This window comes from Equus asinus, chromosome 16 (genome assembly GCF_041296235.1).
Source record: "Equus asinus isolate D_3611 breed Donkey chromosome 16, EquAss-T2T_v2, whole genome shotgun sequence".
Taxonomy (NCBI): Eukaryota; Metazoa; Chordata; class Mammalia; order Perissodactyla; family Equidae; genus Equus; species Equus asinus.
The window spans coordinates 22,840,831-22,863,152 of NC_091805.1; the positions used below are offsets into that span (position 1 = coordinate 22,840,831).

A 22,322-nucleotide genomic window follows, 5' to 3' on the forward strand; every position below is an offset into this window, starting at 1 on the left:
CTTTTTTTTCCATGTCCATCAATCTCTTAGCATTATTTAATCTTCTAAAAATGTATATACTTATGTTATTTTGGAGATTCTGCAAAATTTTATTAAATCTAGTAACTCTTTTGTGACACAGTACTTTAGAATTAATTGATAGTTATTTCTAAATTCATTTCAATGCTTATTTAAGAAACTTTTTTTTTTATTTTAGCCCGAACATTTACACTTAGGTCTTACTCAGTAAATGTTAGTACCCATCTTTCTCTTTTGACCAAAAGAATGTTAATGTTGGTGAGGAAAAGATTTGCAGTCATGTAGGTTTCTACATCCACCATTTGTCACCGTCAGCCCTGAATACCATAGTTTTGTGGTTCTATTCTATGTCATTTGGGGAATTAGGTAATAATAATAATAATAAAACAACAATAATAGCTCACATTTATTGAGTGCTTATTGTGTTTCAAGCATTGTTTTAAGTTATGTATATGTATTTTTTCAGGTAGCCTGTAGGACAATTCTCTGGGGTAGTTGCTGCCCTTGTGTCCATTTTACAGATAAGGAAACTGAGGCACAGAAGGTTGAGGACCTTGCCCAGTGTTACACTACCCGTAAACAGTAGAGCTGGAGTTTAAACCCAAGTGCTCTAATTCCGGAGCTCGCAGCTGTCATCCCTCTCTTCCCTTGAAAAAGGAGGGAGGGAATGCAACGTGCTCCTCAACACTTTCATGTGAGAGGTGTTCCGAAGTTGCATACTCAGAATTCACAAAAACATCCAGGCAGATATTTTAACATCATTTCCCTTTCAGATTTGAAAGTTTTCGGTAGATATGCCCTTAAGTCTAGAGATTTAACCATTCTTCACCCCTGATGATGATAGGGCTTGGTTTGTTTTTGGTTTTTTGTGTCATTATAAAATACATATGAATACACTTGTTTATTTAGATGTAATATTAGCAGCATCAGTAAAATACTGTTGTATTACCTTCATTCTCATGAAGACAGGGCCATCTTATAAATGCTTTATTAAAGTAAAAAATTACTTTGTTTTGTGATAGACAAAATGGACCTTTTCAGTCTTGAAACATACACATTTTTAATAATTTGACTTGTCTCTCATGACACAAATGTTGGTAACATTCTGGGACTTAAAGAGTTAAATGATGCTGTTTTATTGCAAAACTCCTTAATACCTTTAACTGGCATGAATTTTCATTAATGAACTTTTATCTGTAAAGTTGATAAGACTGCATGGCATGTAACATTTTTGAAAATGGCAGGGTATTTGAAGATAATGGGGATTAAAAGCTGGCTATGATGTAGGAAACACCTTGCAATGGCTTCATTTCCATGAAATTGTATATTATTTGCACCTCAAGTGATACTTTGAAACATATTAGATACAATAGCTCGGCACTCATGGCAACTATTACGTTTTAAACTGTAGTACTGAACTGCTTTCTGGTTACACTGTCAAACAATAATTTCAGACACATTTCAGGCATATGTACACCTATGGTAGCTTTCTAGAATTTTACTTGATTTAATCTTTGCCCAGTACCTGGAAAATAGAGATAGTGAATAATCCAGAGGTCAGCATTGAAAAACTTTAAATCAGTAGTTCTCAAGGGTTTTAGTCTCAGAACTCCTTTTTTGGGGGATGAGGAACAGTAGCTCTGAGCTAACATCCGTACCAGTCTTCCTTTATTTTGTATGTGGGATGCCGCCACAGCATGGCTTAATGAGTGGTGTAAATCCATGCCTGGGATCCAAAACCACGAACCTGGGCCACTGAAGCAGAGTGCACTGAACTCAACCACTACGCCACCCAGCTGGCCCCTCAGAACTCCTTTTAAGTCTTAAAAATTGTTGGGAACTCCTAAGAGTTTTTGTTTATGTGGGTTATATCTACTGATATTTACCAATCAGTAAATGTACCAATCCACTGAGAAATTTTTAAAATATTAATTAATTTAAAAATAACAGGAAACCCATCATATGGTAATGTAAATAACATTTTTTATGGACGTAACCATTTTCCAAAAAAAAGTGGCATTTTACATTTTTGCAAGCTTTTAAAATATCTAATTTAATATAGGCAGCTGGATTTTCATATCAGCTGCTAAATTAGTCTGTTCAATATGTTCTTTTTGTTGAAGTATATAAAGAAAATCCAGCTTTACACAGATATGTAATTGGAAAAGGGAGGATTTTAATAGCCTTTTCAGATAATCGTGAATATTCTTCTTTAATACTACACTAAAACTTGACAAACTGTAGTTTCTTAAAGTTGTTGAAGTATAGAATCTGAAACCATAGCAGTGAGCTTTTTGTGGTCTGCTACATTAACATGTTGATATATTTTACACTTTGAATGGATTTTTTAACCAAGCATAATTTCATAACATCCTGCATTGGTCATTTGGAATATGTTAGTTCACAGAGTTATGTGGATCTTCCAAATGTTGACACATTTCATTATGTAATGTCAAAATTTCACATTCATTGATATCACCACTGATTTTATCAGAAAAGTCTTTAAATATTGGGAAACTGTCAAGCTTATGGTGGCAGATCAAGTTTTACAAAATTTTATTTTTTTGCTTGAAAGCTTAACTTTTATCACAGGATTTCTCAACTTTAATACTATTGTTGTTGCAGGCCAGATAATTCCTTGTTGTAGGGGGCTGCCTATAGTTGTAGGATGTTTACCAGCATCTCTGGCCTCTACCTAGTAGCATCCCCTCCACACCCCCTAGTTGTGAGGACCAAAGATGTCTCCAAACATTGCCAGATGTCACCTGAGGGTCAAACAGCTCCAGTTGAGAATCACTGGGCTACTAACACTGTCAGTTGTTTTCTTTCAAGTGACAGGCACACTTTGTTCACTTTGAGAAAATATCTAGCAAATACCCAAGTTTGAATAGCCATAGTTTGTCTCTCAGCCTTTCAGCATAGGCCTTCTTATGGCTTCCAAATAATATTAACTGCACCTATAATTCTCATCACTCACAGTTTGTAAATATGTAATATTCTATATGACTTCAGCTTTGTACTGCCCTATAAATTATTAGACATTTTTTGTTAATTGTTGTTTTATTAGCAGAACACCAAGGGGGTTATACTTATGGAAAGAGTAAGTAGTTATGTGTTCTGAATAACAGTCTAAAGGAGAATCAGTTTATGTTGTTAAGGAAGTACTCTCTGGCCCCAGAGATCACACTTCCCACCCCCAATATTAGGTAGAATATTCTACCTAAAAATATGTATTAAGTTATAAAAGATAGTAATGGAGTTAGAGGAAATACATACTTAGTACTACTGATCTTACCATTGGCTTACAAAATGTTGCCTCCATAGTCCTCAACAATTTACAATCCTCTGACCTCGTTTGCTTATGGAACATGAATTTTACTATTCTGTCTTACAAAGGCATTTGACAACTTATTGTTTGCTTGGAAAGTATTTTATATATAAAAACTACCTCAGGAAAGCAATATAACATAATAGCTTTGCAGTTGACATATTTAAAGGTTAGGTAACTTTTTGTTAGACCAGTTTTCTCTATCTCAGTAAAAGGTGCACAACCCAGAGTTAGCCTTGACTTGTCTTCTTCCCAGGTTTCTGATTGGACCATAGGTGGTTCCTTTCATCAAAAAAGACAAAACAGAAGGAAGAATCAGTTGTAATGGAGTTGAAGAAAGAGATGAGGAATTCAAATTGGACATTATTTTTAGTTGTGTCTAAGCAGGTAGAGATATCCACTAAAAATTATATTTGTACCCCAAGCAATAAGTCTAAACTAAATCTTAGATTTGGGAGTCATCAACATTAGGTGGGAGTTGAAACAGGGGATTGAAAGAAATTGCACTTGAAAGACATGTAGTGTATGAAAACAGAACTGAATGAAAAAGAAGAAAAAGGGGTGCAAATATGTTGCTATGGCGAATGCCAGCAATTAAGGAGCAGGCAGAGAAAGAGGAGCGTGCCAAGGAGACTGAGGTCAGAGAGTCAGAAGACAAACCTGGTGAGTCCTTGAAATGGATGGGAAAATAACTTCAATTGCAAAGAGGTTAGTGAATTGAGGATTGAACACTGTCCCTTAGATTTGTCAATGGGGAGATCATTAGGGATGTCAGAGAAAGGAGTTTTAATCCAAAGGGTTTGGGAGTAACTGAGAGATGAAATTAAGACCGAGAGAAAGGACTACTCTTGATATAGAAGTTTGATTTTGAAAGGAACAAAAAAAATTAGGAAATGTTTAAGATGACAGACACTTGGGCATATTGATATATCTGAAGAGAGCAAGGGGTGGTGATAGAAGAAACTGGAGAGAAATTGATGGAGCAGAGTCTTAGACTGTTAGAGGGGTGAGAATGGTATTCAAAGATAGACGGAAATACGTCTTTAGAGACAAGGGTGGCAGTGGGGGCTACGCACACAGATGAGCTGTTATCTGAGCAGGAAATCGAGGGCGCTCACTCTTTGCTTCAGTTTTCTGTATAAAATATGAAGCAAGATCATTTGCAGTAAGATTTTGAATGTAAATGTAATTGCCATCACTATCAAGTGTCAAATTTTGTTTAATTTTTTAACCTTCAGTTTTAGGAGTTAGATGTCTAAACTAATAATCTAACTGGTCTAAAGAATATTTTTATATTTCATGCTTTTAAAAACATTTGTATCTAGTTCACAAAGAATTGCTCTTTCTTAGCATAGATGCTTTTTAAGTGAAAAAGCTGATCAAAACTTTTTATTTCTGTGGTGTACTGGTAGCTGGGTTTTGTGGGAGAGGAAGAGAATCTGGAGTGTTTTTATTTCATTTGTTTGTTTTACAAGAGAAAAATATTTATTTATAGAAAATTCTATTTTGAAATGTGACCAAAATATTTAGGAAAAGGCTAATAGAAGTTAGCAAGTAAGCAGGACAGTCTTGGTGACCAGGCCTTTGAGTGACAGTCTTCTGTGATGCGAGTAGAGAAGCCCAAGTGCTGATGTTACTGCCGGAGTCATGGCAGCACCTCACCCTAAGATCTCAGTGGATCGGTTCATCAGGTTGTACGCAGTAAAGATGGTGTTGAGTTGTCTGGATTTGGTTGTCTCTCTCTAGGAAATACTTGGTTTACTGTATTGATCAAATATTCATAGAGAAATGAGGGAATTTCTGTTCTATGCTAAGATCTGGCACACTCATATACGTTCACTAATTTTTTATTATAGCTTTGGGGTTTTTTTCTCCACATCTTCCTTGCTACTGGCCATCTTCAGGTTGTGTCTTTTAGTTGATAGGAATGAAACACCTCCCCCAAATGATTAGAAGGAATCATAAAGGAGGCAAAACGCAAACTATTTTTCCACTTTTTTGATTTACTAGTAAAACATTTGGTAGGTGAATTAGTTAGAGTAGATGCTAAGCTTCTAAAACAAAGAAACTCAAATAGTTTGAATAAGATTATTTCTGTCATACACAAAAGCCTGCAGTGGAGGCACCCAGGCTCTTGGAGCCGCTTTGCTCTACACTATCATTCAGAGACCTAGGTTCCTTCCACACTGTTACTCTCCTCCTCTTCAGGGGGTTGTCCTTATGTGCTTGATTGAATTTGGGTCACCACTACATCTGCCTTCCAGCCTCTGGGAGGAAGAGAAGTAGAGGGCCAGCAATTTCGTTCTAACCAAACGACCCAGAACTTGCTCACATCGCTTCTGCCTCCAGTCCACTGGCAAAAACTTAGTCACATGGCCCTACCTAACTGTAGGGAGCTAACTCTGTGACTGTGGCAGAAGGAAAGAGTGGATTCTGGAGGTAACCCTGAGACTGCCAGGATGGGCCAGCAGAACTAAAACTGCTGGCCAGAAATTGACCTGGAGATTATCTACAGATTTTCCTTCCTTGAAATACTAAAATGCTTCAAGAGCACAGGAAATAGGAGTTGGCTAACTGGAGAATTTGGTTTAAAATAGCTATCCTGCTTGCTTATTCACTGATCAGTTTTTAATTCCAATGGTAGATATTTAAATTCCCAAAGTTGTTCACATAGTAACTCTATGGAAACATTTAACACCGCAGCCTCTTTTAATATCCTAGTTTCTTATATTTAAGCAAAATCTTTTGAATGTCTTTGACTCTTACACACACGCACACACAAACCGTGATAGAGATTGTGAGTTCACCCACAGTCTACCTCGGCAATTCATTCCTTTTCTGTCTGGTACTCTAATCAGACAGAGGTGTAAGGAAGCACCTCTGAGCTTCAGAGTCACCGTACTATGATCTAGGGCCTGTCTGAAATCGGAAGGACATGGAATCAGAAACCTTCTGCTATATCATCACTTGGTTCATCAAGCCAAAGCTTTCTTGGAAATTGGGACATGGTAGAGATAGATAAATACATAGCTTGTTTTATTTTATGAGCTACAAATTAGCATAAATGATAATAAAAGTACTTTTTAGAAAGTGACTTAGGCCAGCAAATCTAAGTCAGACCATCTACTAAAATTCAGAAATAATGTAATGGCCGTTGAAATGGGGTATATGAAGTCTTAAGTATACACTGAGGTCTTTTCACTTAAAGTTATTTTCTTTATTTATTTGTATGTGTGTATGTATGTGTGCCTGTGTGTGTGTATGTGTAGAGAGATCTAAGAGAATTTGAGAGAACTCTAAGAGATTGTCAGAATGCTTCATGAAAAAATGTTACTGCCCTATCTTCATCTCCACTATAACTGTGCCTTTAATACTCATGTAAATCCCCAAAATGCAGTCTTTCCAGCCATTTACAAATATCGATTGTGCAAACAATTTGAATAGCAATATATTGTGGGTTATGGAGGGCACAAACACATACTGCATGATTCCTCCAAGAAGTTTTCACTGTACTGAAAAAAAAAAGTACATGAAGCAAGTTCTTGAGATAAGGATGTATATATAGATATACATACCTGGATCCTCAGAGCTGGCTGGTATGAGGCAGTATATAATTAATTTATACAAGTTCAAGGAAAATAAGAGTGACTTTAGGCCAGAGTAGTCATTGGAAAGACAGTCTTCATGTAAACTAGCTTGGGAGAGGGAAGGCAGTATCAGAGGAAGAAAATGTAGTCATCAAAGGTATTTGGATTGGGAGGTACATATGACATGCTTGAGAAACTACAAAACAAGTTAATGTGGTAAAGACGGAAGTTACAAATAGAGATAAAGCTCGACTAGCACACTGAGGTCAGAGTATGAAGCATTCCTTAAGGCCAGAATAAAGAGTTTGGAATTTCTTTTTTAAAGATAGTGGAAGCCATTGAAAGTTTCTGAGTAGAGGATGTTAGAAGTGACTACTTAGACTAATCTGGTAACTGTACAGAGCAGACTGGAAGGAAGGGAGGGAGGGGAGCCCACTTAGGAAGTGATTCTAAGAATCGAGACACGACATTGTGAGATCCTGATGGAAGTAAGATTAAAAAAGAAAAGGAGGATTGGAAAGACATTACCTCAAAGATGTTAGGTGAGGGAGAAGAAAGATTAAGAAACGTTCTGAGACCTTGAGTCTGAATTACAAGGGACAATGTAATCCTTTTGCCAGAAATATTGAATATTAGGTAAACTCGAAATTCAAATGAAAATGCACACTAGATATTAGAAAATAGACCGGAAGTGATGGATATGGGGGTACAAATTTGGAAGTCTTGCCTAGAAATTATAAATGAAGCCAAGGAAATGTGAATAAGCTAAGGAAGGGAGGGAGTAGGCAAAGAGAAGATAACTGAGATGAATTTCCATACTTAGTAGAAGGAACAAAACATGCCTTCAAAGAAGATAATGATGTTGCATTCAGAAAGGTACAGAGAACAAACAAAAGCCAGAAAGGGGAGTGTTCGAAGAAAAAGATAACAATCTATCAGTGGCAGAGAGACCAAGAGATTTTCAGAAAGGAGAGAGTGGTCAGTGGGGCCACGTGCTATGGAGGTCAAGAAGAACAAGAACTAGCAAAACATTGTATTTGACTATTAGAGAGGAGCAGGGGGGAGAGACACACAGACACACACGTCCATTTACTGACTGCCTACGACCAACCAGTCATTATGGTAGATGCTTTTACATCCATGATTTTATTTCTTCCTCAAAGTAAGATTATGTTCTCCTTTTTTAAATAAGGAAACAAACACAAAACTTAAAATTTCCGGGTTCAGGATTCAGGGTTCGGAATTCAAGATCCATAGGTCTTTTCACTGTATTATGGTGAAGGTTATCTGTAAACAAAATGGGCGAGTGAATTGTGGGCTGCAGTTTGCTGTTGCCTCTTGAATGTGGCCAGAATAAAGAGAATAATTCCACTACGGCTCCACCTGTTCTAGGTCTAAGGGTTTTTTTGGCCCCGTTGTCATAGATTTTTGGTTGACGGGGCTGTTGAGTTTATCTAATTTTATACATCAGAAAGTGAGATTTGAAGGCTTTAAAGACTTACTTAAAATCGGGTTAAACCTGGTTCTAGAAACTTGGAAGCCTTCCCTCAGGACTAGAAGGCTCACTGCCAGAACCAGAGCTCCCAAGGTTGTTCCTGGTCTCTCTCTTTACCATTTCAGTAGATAATGCCTGCTGCTAAAATGCCCGTGACACACAGACAGTCCTCAAGGAAGTAAAGTTGATTAATTTGAGATTTGTAACCTGAGTCTCTTTCCCTGTTAATTAATTCAGTCAGCTGCACTTGGAGAGGAGGGCATGCAGGTCACAAGTATCTGAGGTCCTTTCTGCTTTGTACCTGATTTTTAGCTTGTTTTAATGAGGTAAAGAGAAAGAGATTTAAGTGTAGTCCTACTTTATATTCTTTTTAAATGATTATTTCACAAAAGAGTACCTTTTTTTTTTTTTTAAGATTTTATTTTTCCTTCTTCCCAAAGTCCCCCAGCACATAGTTGTATATTTTAGTTGCTCATCCTTCTAGTTGTGGCATATGGGACGCTGCCTCAGCATGGCTTGATGAGCGGTGCTATCTCGGTGCCCAGGAACCGAACCGGCGAAACCCTGGGCCGCCAAAGCTGAACGCGCGAACTTAACCACTGAGCCATGGGGCCAGCCCTGTAAAAGAGTATCTTTAGCCTTGTTTTATTTAATTTCCTTTGGTAAGGGGATAGAAAATATAAATACACAAATTCAACATAAACCAATACTTATGTTCAAGGACAGATAATTATCTGGAGGGGTTTCCATTCGTGTAGTGAAAGAAATCTTATAAACATTGGCATAAAACAAAGACATGAGAAGAATCCATGGTGAACCTTCCTCAGTATCTCAAGTATGTAACCCGCCTGTCCCTTTCATTCATTGTCTTGTCCCACCCTTGCCACCCATTTATTTAGTAACCTCCTGCATTAAGACATTTGATAAGTGAGACTTGGGTTTATGGCTCACATGTGCTCTTTTTCTTGCTTCCAGACCTTTGATGAATGTGTCGCTGAGGGCGGCTCAGACTGTGCTCCAGAGAAGCTCTGGCTTCAAATCCCATTCTTCTGTGGCCACAGCTCGGAATGCTGGTAGGGAGATCAACTTAGCTTAAATTGATCATCTTCTTTATCTCAATAACTTGTATTTCACAAGTGTGAATCTGTCAGTCAGGGGCCAGGTGTAAGGAAATTACTGACAGACCAGACTAAAAAAGAACGTGTAATTAATATCTAGTTTTCTGATTACCTTTAAGTGCATTAAAAAGATTCTTCGTATATAATATCCATGCAATATTTTCTCAAATGCTGGTTTTTGAATTTTTTGTTTGTTTTTGGCGGTACATGTCTTGCTATATTCCAGCAGAGCTCTTAATTAGAGATCAGGGGTCATTTCAGAAACCTCATTTTCTCCCTAGCTTACTGTTTTAGCCTGTTCACGTTAGATCAAGAAAAGGCTTAGAGGGTAAATTACTCACCTGGTTTTACTGTTAAACTGATTTTGACTTTGAGAGAAGCCAAGGTTATGGATGTGGTTTAGTCTGCTAATAAACATGAGGTAGGAAATAAAGATATTTTACCTTTAATAAAGAGTTTATTTCCTCAGAATGTGCTAAGTTTTCAGTTTTTAAAAATAATGGTATGTATTTATTTGTTCTAATCAATCATTTTAATAGGAAAATTAGAGAAAAACAGGAACACATTCAAAGTTAGTATTTTCCTTAAAACTATAATGAAAAATTCAAGGAATGTTTTCTGTTCTTTTTTTCGTTGAGACATATTTTGTTACTGTGAACCTTAAAGTACTACTCAATAGATTATATCAAAGCGTAATAATAGGATAAGAAGAATTAGCATAGGAAGAATGTCTTCTCAATTTTTAGTCATTTTCTTAGAACAGGGATTGGCAAATTACAGCCTGAAGACCAAATTTGGCCCATCACCTGTTTTTATAAGTGAAGTTTTATTGGAACACAGCCATATCCATTTGTTTACTTACTGGCTATGGCTGTTTTCACACTGCAAGACAGAGTTAAGTAATTGTGACCAAGACCGTATGGCCTGCGAAGCCTAAGATATTTACTCTGCCCCTTTATAGAAAACGTTTACCAACTCTCGCCTTAGAACAAAAAAGAGTATTGTTCTCTTGGGCATTATTGAGGAGATTTTAATTGAACATCTTTAGTATATTTCATAGATTCATAGAACTGGGAGGGACCTTAGAAATCAACTAATTCATCCCCCTTCCCCCACCCCAGCTTTTTAACGGCTGAAAAACACAGTGAGAAAGGTGAAGTCAACAGCTCAATATCCCAGTGCTTAAAGGAGAGCTGGAATTAGGATTAGGGAATGTCAGGGCTAAAAAGAACCAGAAAGTAGAGTTTATTTAGGGCCAAATCTCTATTATAAATAGCCATTAGCTGACAATGTAAAAAATAAAAATGTAAGATTCTTAGCAGAGTCACTTCTTATTTCCATTCCTTAGAAACTTCAGAAAAACCTAAACTCACAAATTAAGATAAGCACTAAACACAAATTGCTTAGACCTTCCTTACTAGAGAGAGAGCTCTTAAAAACGTAGTTTAGAGTAGTTAAAAAAAATTAAATACACTTGCACTAAGTCAGGTGGGAGGAATATGTGGTATATATACATATATATGTGGTATATATATATGTATATATATACACATATACATTATATACAATATATATACAATATACATTTTTTAATTGCCTTCAAACTAAACTTTGTTTATATTAAGTGTCCTCTAGGAAAGTCTGAATTAGCACTGCATAGTTAAGCAGAAACTAGGGAGAGAGGCAAAGGAGATTAAAAATGGGTGCCTCCCAAATGACATCAATAAAAGGGCATTAAGGCTTTGGATGGACATGATTTATCTATTTTCTCCATAATATATACTGTCAAAGCCATTAAAGATACTTAGCAGATTTTGCAACCAGGTTTTTAATTCCTTTCCTTTGGTTTTAGGAATGTGGGGAGCAGGTGGGCTATGGATCAAGCCAAGTATAACCTAATTAATGAGTACTTTCTGGTGGGAGTTACTGAAGAGCTGGAAGATTTCATCATGCTGTTGGAGGCGGCGTTGCCCCGCTTCTTCAGGGGTGCCACAGAGCTCTACCGGACAGGTATACCAAGGACAGGTTTCTTTTTAAAGCTGTCCTTAATTTTGTTTGCGACTTGAAAAATATATGTGATTTGAAGTTTCTTGAGTAAAGCGTAAGAAATAACTCCAGAAAGGCAGGTATATTGTCTGTTTCTCCTCACCATTTTCAATACCAAGCAGTGTCTGACACACAGATGGTGATCATTAAATATTTTGTGGATTAATAAACATGCATTAGATGATAATTAGAAGGCATTGGAAGAATAGTGAAAGGATACAAACTACAGAACGAGCCTTAGAAATGTGTGATATTCAGTAATGCCGCATACCAAACATTAGGACTATGTATAGACCTGCCTGGTGCCATTTAGAGCAGAGGTGGGAAGATGAGACTGAGTCACATTAGTGATGGCCATCGTGTGCTACGTCTGTTATATGATGGTGCTCCTAAAAGTGTGCTTAACAGTCTTACATACCTGAAAGTGACTGTGCTGGTCCAATCTAATTCTAGGGTTTTTGTAGATTTTTTTTGCTGTTCTTTGATAAGATGCAATCATAGGAACTCTTTTCATTGGGTATGCATATGCTCTAGCTTCTAACATAATTATAGAGAATATAGGTTATAAAAAATTAATAAGTTTGAAAGTAGGTATTTTATCATATTTTAAAAAATAAACTAGTCAAACCACCGAGTAGTTGAGAATACAGCATGTAAGGTGACCACTTACACTTGTTCAGTGGCACTGGCTTACACTTACCCTTTACTTTTACTGTTTGACATCTCATTAAGTCTTTAACAGGTTAAAGATTTACATTATAATAGAGTAAGTCACAGTTCTAGTATGATTAGGTCACCATTTTTGCCTGAATGACATTAATACAAAACAATTGTGTTCCCTGTCCTTCAATTACCTTAAACCATCTCTTCAAACAAAGAGGCATTGATCTTTTGTGTATTCACAGAATTATTTACCTTTTCTTTTTTTCCTTTGTAAGTAGGAAAGAAATCGCATCTTAGGAAAACCACAGAGAAGAAACTGCCCACTAAACAAACCATTGCAAAACTCCAGCAATCTGACATTTGGAAAATGGAGAATGAGTTCTATGAATTTGCGCTGGAGCAGTTCCAGTTCATCAGAGCCCATGCCGTCCGGGAAAAAGATGGAGACCTCTACATCCTCGCACAAAACTTTTTCTATGAAAAAATTTACCCTAAATCGAACTGAGTACCGGGTGTGACTGTTAGATTCTTGAACGAAGACATTGACCCTGTCTTCACCTGTTTCTCAGCTCCACAGCCTGCATTGCTGAGAGGTGTAAAGACAGTTTGTGTTGTGCCGAGTTAGGAAACAGTAACGTCGAAGAAGTAGATGCTGGCTGGTTTGGCAGTGGGCTCAGTTTAAGTTTCGGCGTTTTTTTTTTTTTTCTGGTTAAAGTTTGGTGGGAGTTATGACCTCCTGCCTGGGAAAAAACCTACACATCACCTAAAACAAACACCTAGCAGGTCTAATTGAAGGCTAAACACAATTTTAGAAAAAGTTCTGACATTCTGTTTTTGATAAAGCATTTTTTCCACTAACCGTGAACAAAGATGCATCCGTCTGTCACTTCCACGTTCACCTGGAGGGCTGGGTCACAGGCCTCCACTGAGTAGTGTTATGAACTGTTTGGCAGTGTGCGCTTTGTTTTTGTGAGTCACGTCTCATGAAATTTATTGGGACGTTTGATCATGTTTGCTAAAAAATGTCTCTGCAGTAGCTGGAATTGCCCATATTTATGTAGGTCATTTTAATTTTCCCTAAAAAAATAATCATTAGTGTTAAAAACCAATTTAAACCATTACTAATACTGTAAAAAGAGTCAAAGCAGTATTTCTCATTCCTGTCTCCCCATGATCTAAGATTGAGGAGATACTTCAAAGAATGTTGACATTGCCTGAAGTTTTAGTTAAAGCTTCCACACATTAATATCAAAAAAGTAAGTTTCATGTTTGTTTCTCCATGGGTTATTCGTAAAGCTGTAAACTGAGATATCAGTGACTCCATATTATAACTCCATTAGTGAGCTGTGGGATGGGTAGGATTTTCCTACTTCTTCTGTACTTTTACTTGTAGACTATTTTTACTAAGGTGCTTTATAATGTGTTTTAAAGCATTGCATTTACAAAAAAAAGGAAAATGCTGTAAATATTGCATATTTTATGTATTTGGACCAAAAGGTTATGAGTAATTAGAGAAAAGTGGTTTTGCACCATTTTTATTATGTTGAGTAAAACCATCAGACCTACTGTTCTTGTATTTCTCATTTAACTTTACTGTTAAGACATCACTGAAATGAACGTCAATAACCTTTCAATTTTGATACACAGTACATTATTCATAATTAGGGGCAGTAGTTACAGTGGAAAGAGTACTGGACAAGGAATCAGAAAACTTGATTTCTGGTCCTGGCTCTGCCACCTGGCTGTGTGACCTTGGGCAAGTCACTTAACCTCTCTTTGCCTCAATGTCCTCATCTTGAGATGAGGATAATAATACCTGCTGTACCTACCTCACAGGGGTGTTGTGAGGATTAAATGAGATGGCATATGAAAGCACTTTGAAAACTTATGCGCTATATAAATGTAAGGTATTATGGGAACATCTTTAACATATAGTTTCATACCATTCATTTTTTAGCAAAGAAAGAGAAAAGTCCACTTATAAACTACTTGGAAAAAAAAGTTAATCTTGATATAAATTAGTGTTTGATAAATATCTTCTCAGTGTTTTATCTTCCCTGTTTCAACAACTATTGAAATATGAAACATCTGTGAGCTCTTAAAGATTCATGAGCAGCTGCTTGAGTTCAGGAGGTCCCCTGTTTGAAAACGACTCCATTAGCTGACTCAGGGCAGGGGAAAATTTGCTCTTCAAATTCAGAAGATTTTTCTGTTTTTATTTTACATTACCATTCAGAAATGGTAGCTATTTTATACCTCTGGTTTTTAAGGTATATTTTGCAGAGTTTAATTTGCCTGTACACTCTTTACCTTCTTCCTCTTCTTAGATTAACAGAGATATTTTAGAAACATTTTCTCAAAGAATAATCTTCAATATGTTTAGTTTAAATAAATATTCCTGAACGAGGCCTCACCAAACTATGTAAGCATTTCAGGCAGGTTGCTTTAAAAGTTATTAATGGTGAGGGAGGCGAGGACGGAGCGCTAGTTATCAAAAAACATTTATAAAACAGTTTCAAGAAAGGCTAAAGGAAGTTGACAGAAAGAATCATTTTAACACCCTTTCCCCCCAATAACAGGAAAATACTAAGAGAACATCAACAGGCATACTTTTCTTATTTGGCTTTCTTTCTTTTTTGTACTTATTAACTTTTACAGTTATTTGTTGAACTATATACAAATTGTTTCCTTGCCCAAAAGTAAGGCACCACTTCAAGGCAGTGGGGTGTTTGACACTGATCTGCTGAGGACCCCAGCACGCGGGTTATTCTTGGAGTACGTGCTGAATCTTCCTGAGGTTCGTTAACTCTTCTAGGTAACTGGAGCAGCAGCAGTGCACTAGATCAAGGGGTCAGGAAACTTTTTTGGTAAAGGTCCAAAGAGTAAATATTTTAGGCCTTATGGGCCATACGATCTCTGTCACAACTACTCAACTCTGTCATTTTAGCCCAAAAGCAGCCCTAGACAGTACATACATGAATGAGCGTGGCTATGTTCCAAAAGAATTTTATTGCAAAAACAGGTGACCTGCCAGATGTGGACCATGGGTTGCAGTTTCCAACCCCTGTAATAAGAGAAATCATTATTTATGGAGAAATCATGTTTGAATCTGTACTCTAGTGGCCTAAAAGAGTTTATATACTTCCAAAAGCTCCTAACTTATATCCCAGGAATTGCTTTCTGATTCAGGTGTTCTCTCCCACAGATTCATAAACCTTTGTGACTTAGAGTGCTTCTAGGTGGGCGTGTTTTCTTTCCCAGTTGAACAGTTCAGAATAGGGACATTTATTCTGTCATCTTGTAGGGTGGGTTAGGAGTATCCTTCCTGGAGGCTGAGAAAGGGTTAGACTCAATTCCATCTGGTCCAGTACAGTCCTAGGAGTCTGACCAGTGCAGACTCTTATAATACTGAACTTTATAAGTAAATAGAACCACTGAGACAATAATGTATTTTTTTAAAGTGGCAGATGTGGTTTTCTTTTTTCAGCCTTTGCGCTTTTTCAGTATTTTGATCATAGGGAAATTTTTTTTATATAATACAAAAGCAAATTAACCACTTTGAATTTCAAAAGATAATGTTATGTGTGTATGTGTATATATCTATATCTATATATGTTTATTTCCTAAAAGAGGAAAAAGTACCTTTTGTTCAACTTGTATCAACTCCTGTTTTCTAATTGCTGTGAAACGACAACTGTTGATAAATTATTGTGACTGTTTTAAAATGTAATGGGAGGATATATTTTGATTTTACCCAGCTTTAATCTGTAAAGTATCACTTAAATATATCTAATAGCAACACTTAAAATATTGCATGGGGATTACTTTTCTGTCATCCATACACATTTGTGCAACTTTGAACATTTTGGGTGCTTCTGAATTCCTGATGATTGGGTTTAAATTATTGAAAATCAGAGAACGTAAACGTACTGACTTTTAAACTTTAAATATTATTTTCTATTCTTAAAGTTCAGTTAATGCCTATAATTTGAAATCTACTGTTGCTCTTTCTCAATATGTGTCCTATTGGAAATTCCTAAAATTGTTAGCGCCATCAGTGATTTACAAACAGTATTTTGATATTGCAGGTGATTTGCTCATTGTATTTGCATAGTTAGAAAGAAAATAGTTTGTAGACAATGATTCTCTTTTTCTAATAAAACGAAATAAAAATTCTAAAGGCACTAGAGAATTTAACTAAAGGCTGGTTCCCAAATGCATAGCTGGTATTTTAATTTATATTCAAATTCTACATAGAGAACATCTGTGTAAACCATCTCTCTGGGTTTTCCCATTGATCAATGTGAAACACACCTATGGTCCTAGAATCCTTTATTATGAGAAGTACCCGGTACTGTAACCTTTTATGAAATGTGTCCTTAAGAGGCCCAGGTGCTTCTACTTTATGATTTGAAAACTTGCCTTTTCATAAATTAGTGCTATTTACTTTGAGAGGAAGCTGAGCAATTGCTGTTAAATTTTTGCATCCATTTACCCTCTGCAAAGTTGCATTATGATGCCAACTGAACTGCTGTTCAGGCAGCCTTGTGAGGGGAAAGCAGCCCTGTTTCAAATGCACTGCCAATTCAGCTCCTCTGGAGCGGAGCTGACTTTCTGATTTCCTGGAGTGGGAATTTTAGAGATGGAAATGGCTGATTAGTTAGTCAGATTTATCCTATAATTTAAGTTCATGCAGCTTTGTGATCTTTGTAGTACTATTTATAAAAGGACCCTAGTGTGATGATCTCTCTCAAACACATTACTGGTAAGCTATGATTTAGACACACTGGTGCTGTCTATCTGAAGTTTAGACAGCTTTCGTAGCTTTCTATTGACAGGTATGTGAGCATCTCTAAAGCAGCGTCGAATGTAATTTTGAGAAACATGGATTGTGTATTTTGACTTTTATTTTATATATACTCAGCTAAACAGTGCCTTTTCTCCCTCCCAATCCATGTTGGAAGATGCTCACTCCTTCCTCTGACTCTGCTTTCTTCCCTCCTCTCTCCCCTCTCCCCCGTTCAGTTGACTCATTTATGCAATACTGTTTCCAACTTGAAACCATTTTGTCACATCTGTTGGAGAGATAATCACTCCTTTTCCTTAACATTCTGCCAGCTTTCTGTTGTTGAAGTGTTTCAGCTGATTACCTGATGCAAAAGCTATAAAATAAACACTCAGTGGGAAGGGGAAAAGTGGTTTGGTGTCCTGTTTTAATATTTTCTTCCACAGCCTTGATCCTGACAGACATTTTCCAAGTGGACTCAGTGTTCAGTGTCATCAACTGAACTCGCAGAGATCACTGCTACCAGAAAGGTGTGCATCATATCAGTCTTTTGTGATTTTCTGGCTTATTTGTGACATGCAGACTGACATGCCTCTGCTGCTTTTTGCTTTGTACTTCGTCGTTGGTATTGAAATTTCGGATGGAGAATTTACAGGGTATGCTTAGGATATACACTTAATTAGAAGAAAAAAGGAAATAAGGAAAGGGCTATCAACCTAGAATAAAAAGGAAGTTTGAAAGAGAAAAGTTAATCTGATTAACATTTATTGCATAGTTTAGATATGTCCATAATGTTTCTTTGAGAATATCACATTTCTAGTGATTGTTTTTTCACTCTTAAAGGAGAAACTCTCAATTACATAGATTTCCAGTTTACAGCCACTGGCTCATTGTTCTGTACAAGTAATTGATTCTTTCTGTATTATATGATATTGGGTTGAATAAAATACCAGTTCAGTGATAAATTTTCTAAATAGGGAATTTGGTCTGTACCCACAGAGGCAGGACAGACAGCATGGGTTTGAGAGTCCAGCGGACCTGCATGTAGCAGTGTGACTTTAATAAATGGAGAGAACAGTATTGTGTAAAGGTTGGACATGATAGATGCCAAGTGCCCGCGCAGGGTAGACCGATAAGCGAATATGGTCAGGAAGCTGACCTGCCCATCTGACCCTGCAGAATACTACTTGTGTCACCTTATGGAAGATATTTTTATAAATATTTTTGAATGCCACTGAGTTTTACTTTTTACTGGAAGCCTGTTAATGTCTCCTTGCTTGTGTGCCTGTAGCGTAGATATTCTTGGTTCTGATACTACTATTGTTTCCATTTACAAATTTCCTACAAGAAAAGAGGGGTGGTGCCGGTTGTTCTAAAGGAGACTGGACTTGCTTATTCCAGAAGTGGCTGCGTCAGCATATCATCATATTTGAGCAGTGTGGACTGCCAAGTAGTACACGTATAAAACTCAGGATACCTGAAGTAAAACAATTTGCACTCTGTCAACAGAAAGGAAACTATCCATGATCGGTAAGAAAAGAGGACATTCGCCTTAGAGTTATAAATTAGTTGATCCTTTTAGAATTCCAGGTTTTTAGGATATGTGAAAAATAAACAGTATGCAGTGATTGTTGCCTAAACCTGCATAATTGCACTGTACTCATCTTCACTAGCTATTTTTTAAACCAGCGGTTGAACTTCCTGAAGTTTCTTTCTGTAGTAACAAGTACAAAAATGCAAATTCCAAATCACTGTCCCCTGGTTTTCTGCCACCTGTTAGCCTTCCTTGTCTTCAGGACACCCTGGCTCCCCTTTGTTCCCACAGGGCACAGGTGTGGCACCTTGCAACAAAACAAAAAATAATAACAGCATCAACAAAATTGACTTCAAAATGCAAATTTTCCCCCTTTGTATGTCAGCAATAACTGGTTGAGCAAACAAGGAAGAAGTGTATAAGGTCATTAATTTCTTTGTGGTTTGCTAGATTTCTTCTAGCAACATGAGACTAAACAGATAAGAAAGCTTAAAAATATTTCAAGGGCCTACTTGTGGTCTAATGGACTCCTAGATAATATATTTAGCACTTAAGACCTGCGAGGGGAAACAACAGGAAAATGTAAGAGTGTTTTTGTCTTTTGTGGGGTTTTTTGCCTTTCATGTATTTCGTTCTATGAGAGAGAATAAGTCTCTTGATTAGATTCTTTTTTGGTTTGAAAACAATGACTGGGGATTCATGATAAAATAATCCCTAAGTGTTGGCTAGTTATTCCTTCCTCCCACCTTTCTGCCCTGTGTTTATTCAAAGCCAGATGACCAGTTTGGTCAGATCACTATGCCATGCCCTCTTCTGAAAAACTTGATATCCTTGCTTTTTACCTTGACTATTGAGGTCTCAGACGACATTTGATCTCATATTCCCATAAGATTCAGTACTTGCCTCCTTTTCCCCACAATCCTGCACCACATGCATATTGCCTCTGGAGGAGATTCCCATAGCTGGACAACTGAAAGTCATTGAAAGATGGAGTTACAAGGTTCAGGGAGCTCTAGATTGCCCGTGAAAAGAGGCAGTTCGTATGGTGGTTAGAATGTGGGCTCGTGGAGCATCACCACTTGCTAGCTCTCTGCTCTTGCACAAATTAACCTCCCTATGGCTGAATTTCCTCTGTAAAATGGAAATGACGCTAATATCAACAGTTTGAGAATGAAGTGAGATAATATATGTGTAAACTTACTTAGTACTTACCTAGCGCCTGTTACATAGCACTAAAGAAGTGCTGACATCGTCTATGATAAATGTGCAAGAAAAGGGAGGAATCATCTATTTGGATATACTGTGCTGAAGTGCGTATCCACTCATCCATTAACATGTGCCAGGCATGAGGACTGTGAAAGATGAACTAAAGAGGCATGGCCTCTAGTTGCTGAGAAGAGAGAAGGTAAAGAAGAAATACAAAGCATTGTGCAAAATGATAAACCACCTCTTTGGTGGTGGTTGTTAAGGATTCATGCCCCCCCCCCCGCCCCCTATTTTAATTTAATAGAGTTAGCTTCATCTCTCCATTTTAACCTTGAAATAGTGGAAGCACAAACCTAGCGCAGGGAATCAAGTTCTAGACACCTAGGACCCGTTAGTTTGCTCTAAAAGGTAAACCTCCATGTTCATCTATATGATAGGCTTAATTTCAAGACTCCTCCCACTTCTCTAGACACCTAATTGCGTTCATAGGTTAGAATGATAAGATTTTACTCTGAGAGGCATTGTTGACCTGCATATGTAATTTTTAGTTCTATTATATTTCAATTCCAAAGTCATTTAAACAAGAAGAAATACAAATAAAGCAATGCACCTAGTCTCAATCTTACAAACGGCTGCATTCTCAGAATTCATTATAAACTGGTTATTTGGAATCCCTGTCGAACCAAAGTTATCCATGTGGGCCCGACCCACAAAAGTTAGTTTAAACATTCATGGATTTATCCCTTCATTAGAGCAGAGCAACCTAAGGACTGTGTCCTTGGGGCTTATTGTGCTTCCTGTTTTTCCCAAGGAGATTTTTCGGTCTTGAATCCTAAGCTAAGTAGTTTAACCTATGGGTGATGGGGGTTGGAAGCAGAGGATGGAGTGGGCACATTTAAGTTTTTGAAAGATAATCGCAGCAGTGTAGAGAATGGGCTCTCCGGCTGAAAGCTGGGAACACGAAGACCTTGAGGGAGTTCCTGCGGTTGTCAAGAGAAGTGGTGATAAGATTGGGGAGAAGCAGGTGGAGCTCAGGGCCAGAAACCCCAACATCTGGTGACAGGTGGGATGTGATCGGTAAATGGAGAGTGGAGGCAATAATTGGGGTTTGCAAAACACTACATCTGTACAAATGTTCACCATCCCTTGCCTTGGCCCCAATTATACAGAGATGGTTATTTCCCCTGGGAAAGTTTATAAAACAGGCTAGTGTTTGCCCTAAGAACCTAGGATCACAAAGACAGAATTCACTGTCTTGTTATCAAATATTTGATTCTCACGCCTCCTTTTGCTCATTCAGATTTTGTGTCCTGGGTTAGGGTTTGGGCAAATAACCTCCCAAAAACTTCCCTACTGCCGTGTGGTTTGTTGACAAAGGCATCTAGTGCAACACTAGCTTATCTCCGTGGTTCTCCTAGAGCTGAAACTTCCAAATTAAAGTCATGCCTGGAATGTTTCACATCACTATAGCGCACAGAGAATTTATAGGGAAATAGAGGAAACATCGCTGGACCAACTTTCATATTAGGGTTTCAGTCAAAGTTTTGGGCAGCTGGATTACCAGAGCGGTCAGCCTGTGAAGGAGCAGGATGAGCTCTAAGTGCAGTAACTGACCCTCTGTCCAGGTTTTGTTGCTACGTACTCCCTCCTCCTCCCCCAGCCTTCCTGTTAAGCAGGCAACAAAATGACAAGTATTTTGAACTGTAAGAATGTTAAGGAATTCCTCTCCCAGAGCAGGCCACTAGATTCGGCAATCCTCCAGAGGCTGGCAGGCAGGCAGACCAAGAGTGATTATCTTGGGATTCTAGACTCACTGTTTAGTTCCTGTCTCTCCCTGTCCACACCCCACCCCCCTTTCTAATTTAAATGAATCTCTTAGTAGAAACTTGACATCAAAGAAACTGACATTTAAACACCTAATTTGTAATTTTTTAAAAGATCGTGCCTCCTGAAATGACCAAATTAAAGCTTGAAACTGCCTCTAATTGAGTGTTAAAATTTGACGGAGGGGAGACCTAGACTCCCCAAGGGATCTGGCTGCTGAACTTTGGTTTTCTTTCACCAAAGTGAACCAATTTGACCTAATTCAGCGTAGTTTATGTAGTATCCTTAGAGATTTATTTCAAGTGTTTGTGGCAATAACATTTCATTTGTATCCGTTTTACTGGTTCTAGGTGCCCCCTTAATGACACAGCCAGCTTGAGGCATAGAAAACAGCATAGTTTTCAGTGTCATGTGTTAGAAACTGATGTTTTAAAGCATCTCTGAAACTGACGGGCTGAAGTATACCTTTTCTGGGTAACAGAGCTCACCAGTAATTCCATTTGAAATGGGCAGTGCCTTTCTGAAAATGGCTGACTGGAAATAAGTGACATTTTATTCAACCAAGAGTAACCAGAGACTTATTTTTTTTCCTTTAAAAGTAATTTCCAGAGGATTGGTAATTAGGTCTCTTGGCATAGCACGTTATCTGATCAGACTGTCCTGCCCATCAACAGTGAAAATGCAGGATGTTGATTCAGTCACACATGTTTTTAAAGG

General features: G+C 37.6%; 1 protein-coding gene across 7 annotated transcripts in view; it reads left to right on the plus strand.

The window, feature by feature from the left end:
- The window catches only part of HS2ST1 (heparan sulfate 2-O-sulfotransferase 1), a 166,909-nt gene extending 150,315 nt beyond the window's left edge, over positions 1-16,594 (plus strand). For 4 of the 7 annotated variants that reach the window (XM_014827565.3, XM_070486762.1, XM_070486766.1 and 1 more), the window contains 3 exons: positions 9,404-9,501; positions 11,399-11,556; positions 12,531-16,594. In XM_014827565.3, coding sequence (XP_014683051.1) covers positions 9,404-9,501; positions 11,399-11,556; positions 12,531-12,760 — 486 coding nt within the window. In that variant the 3' untranslated portion in view covers positions 12,761-16,594. The remainder of the gene's footprint in view (positions 1-9,403; positions 9,502-11,398; positions 11,557-12,530) is intronic. The other 3 variants (XM_014827566.3, XM_070486763.1, XM_070486765.1) reach the window with 1 other exon arrangement.
- The last annotated feature ends 5,728 nt before the right edge of the window (positions 16,595-22,322 follow it).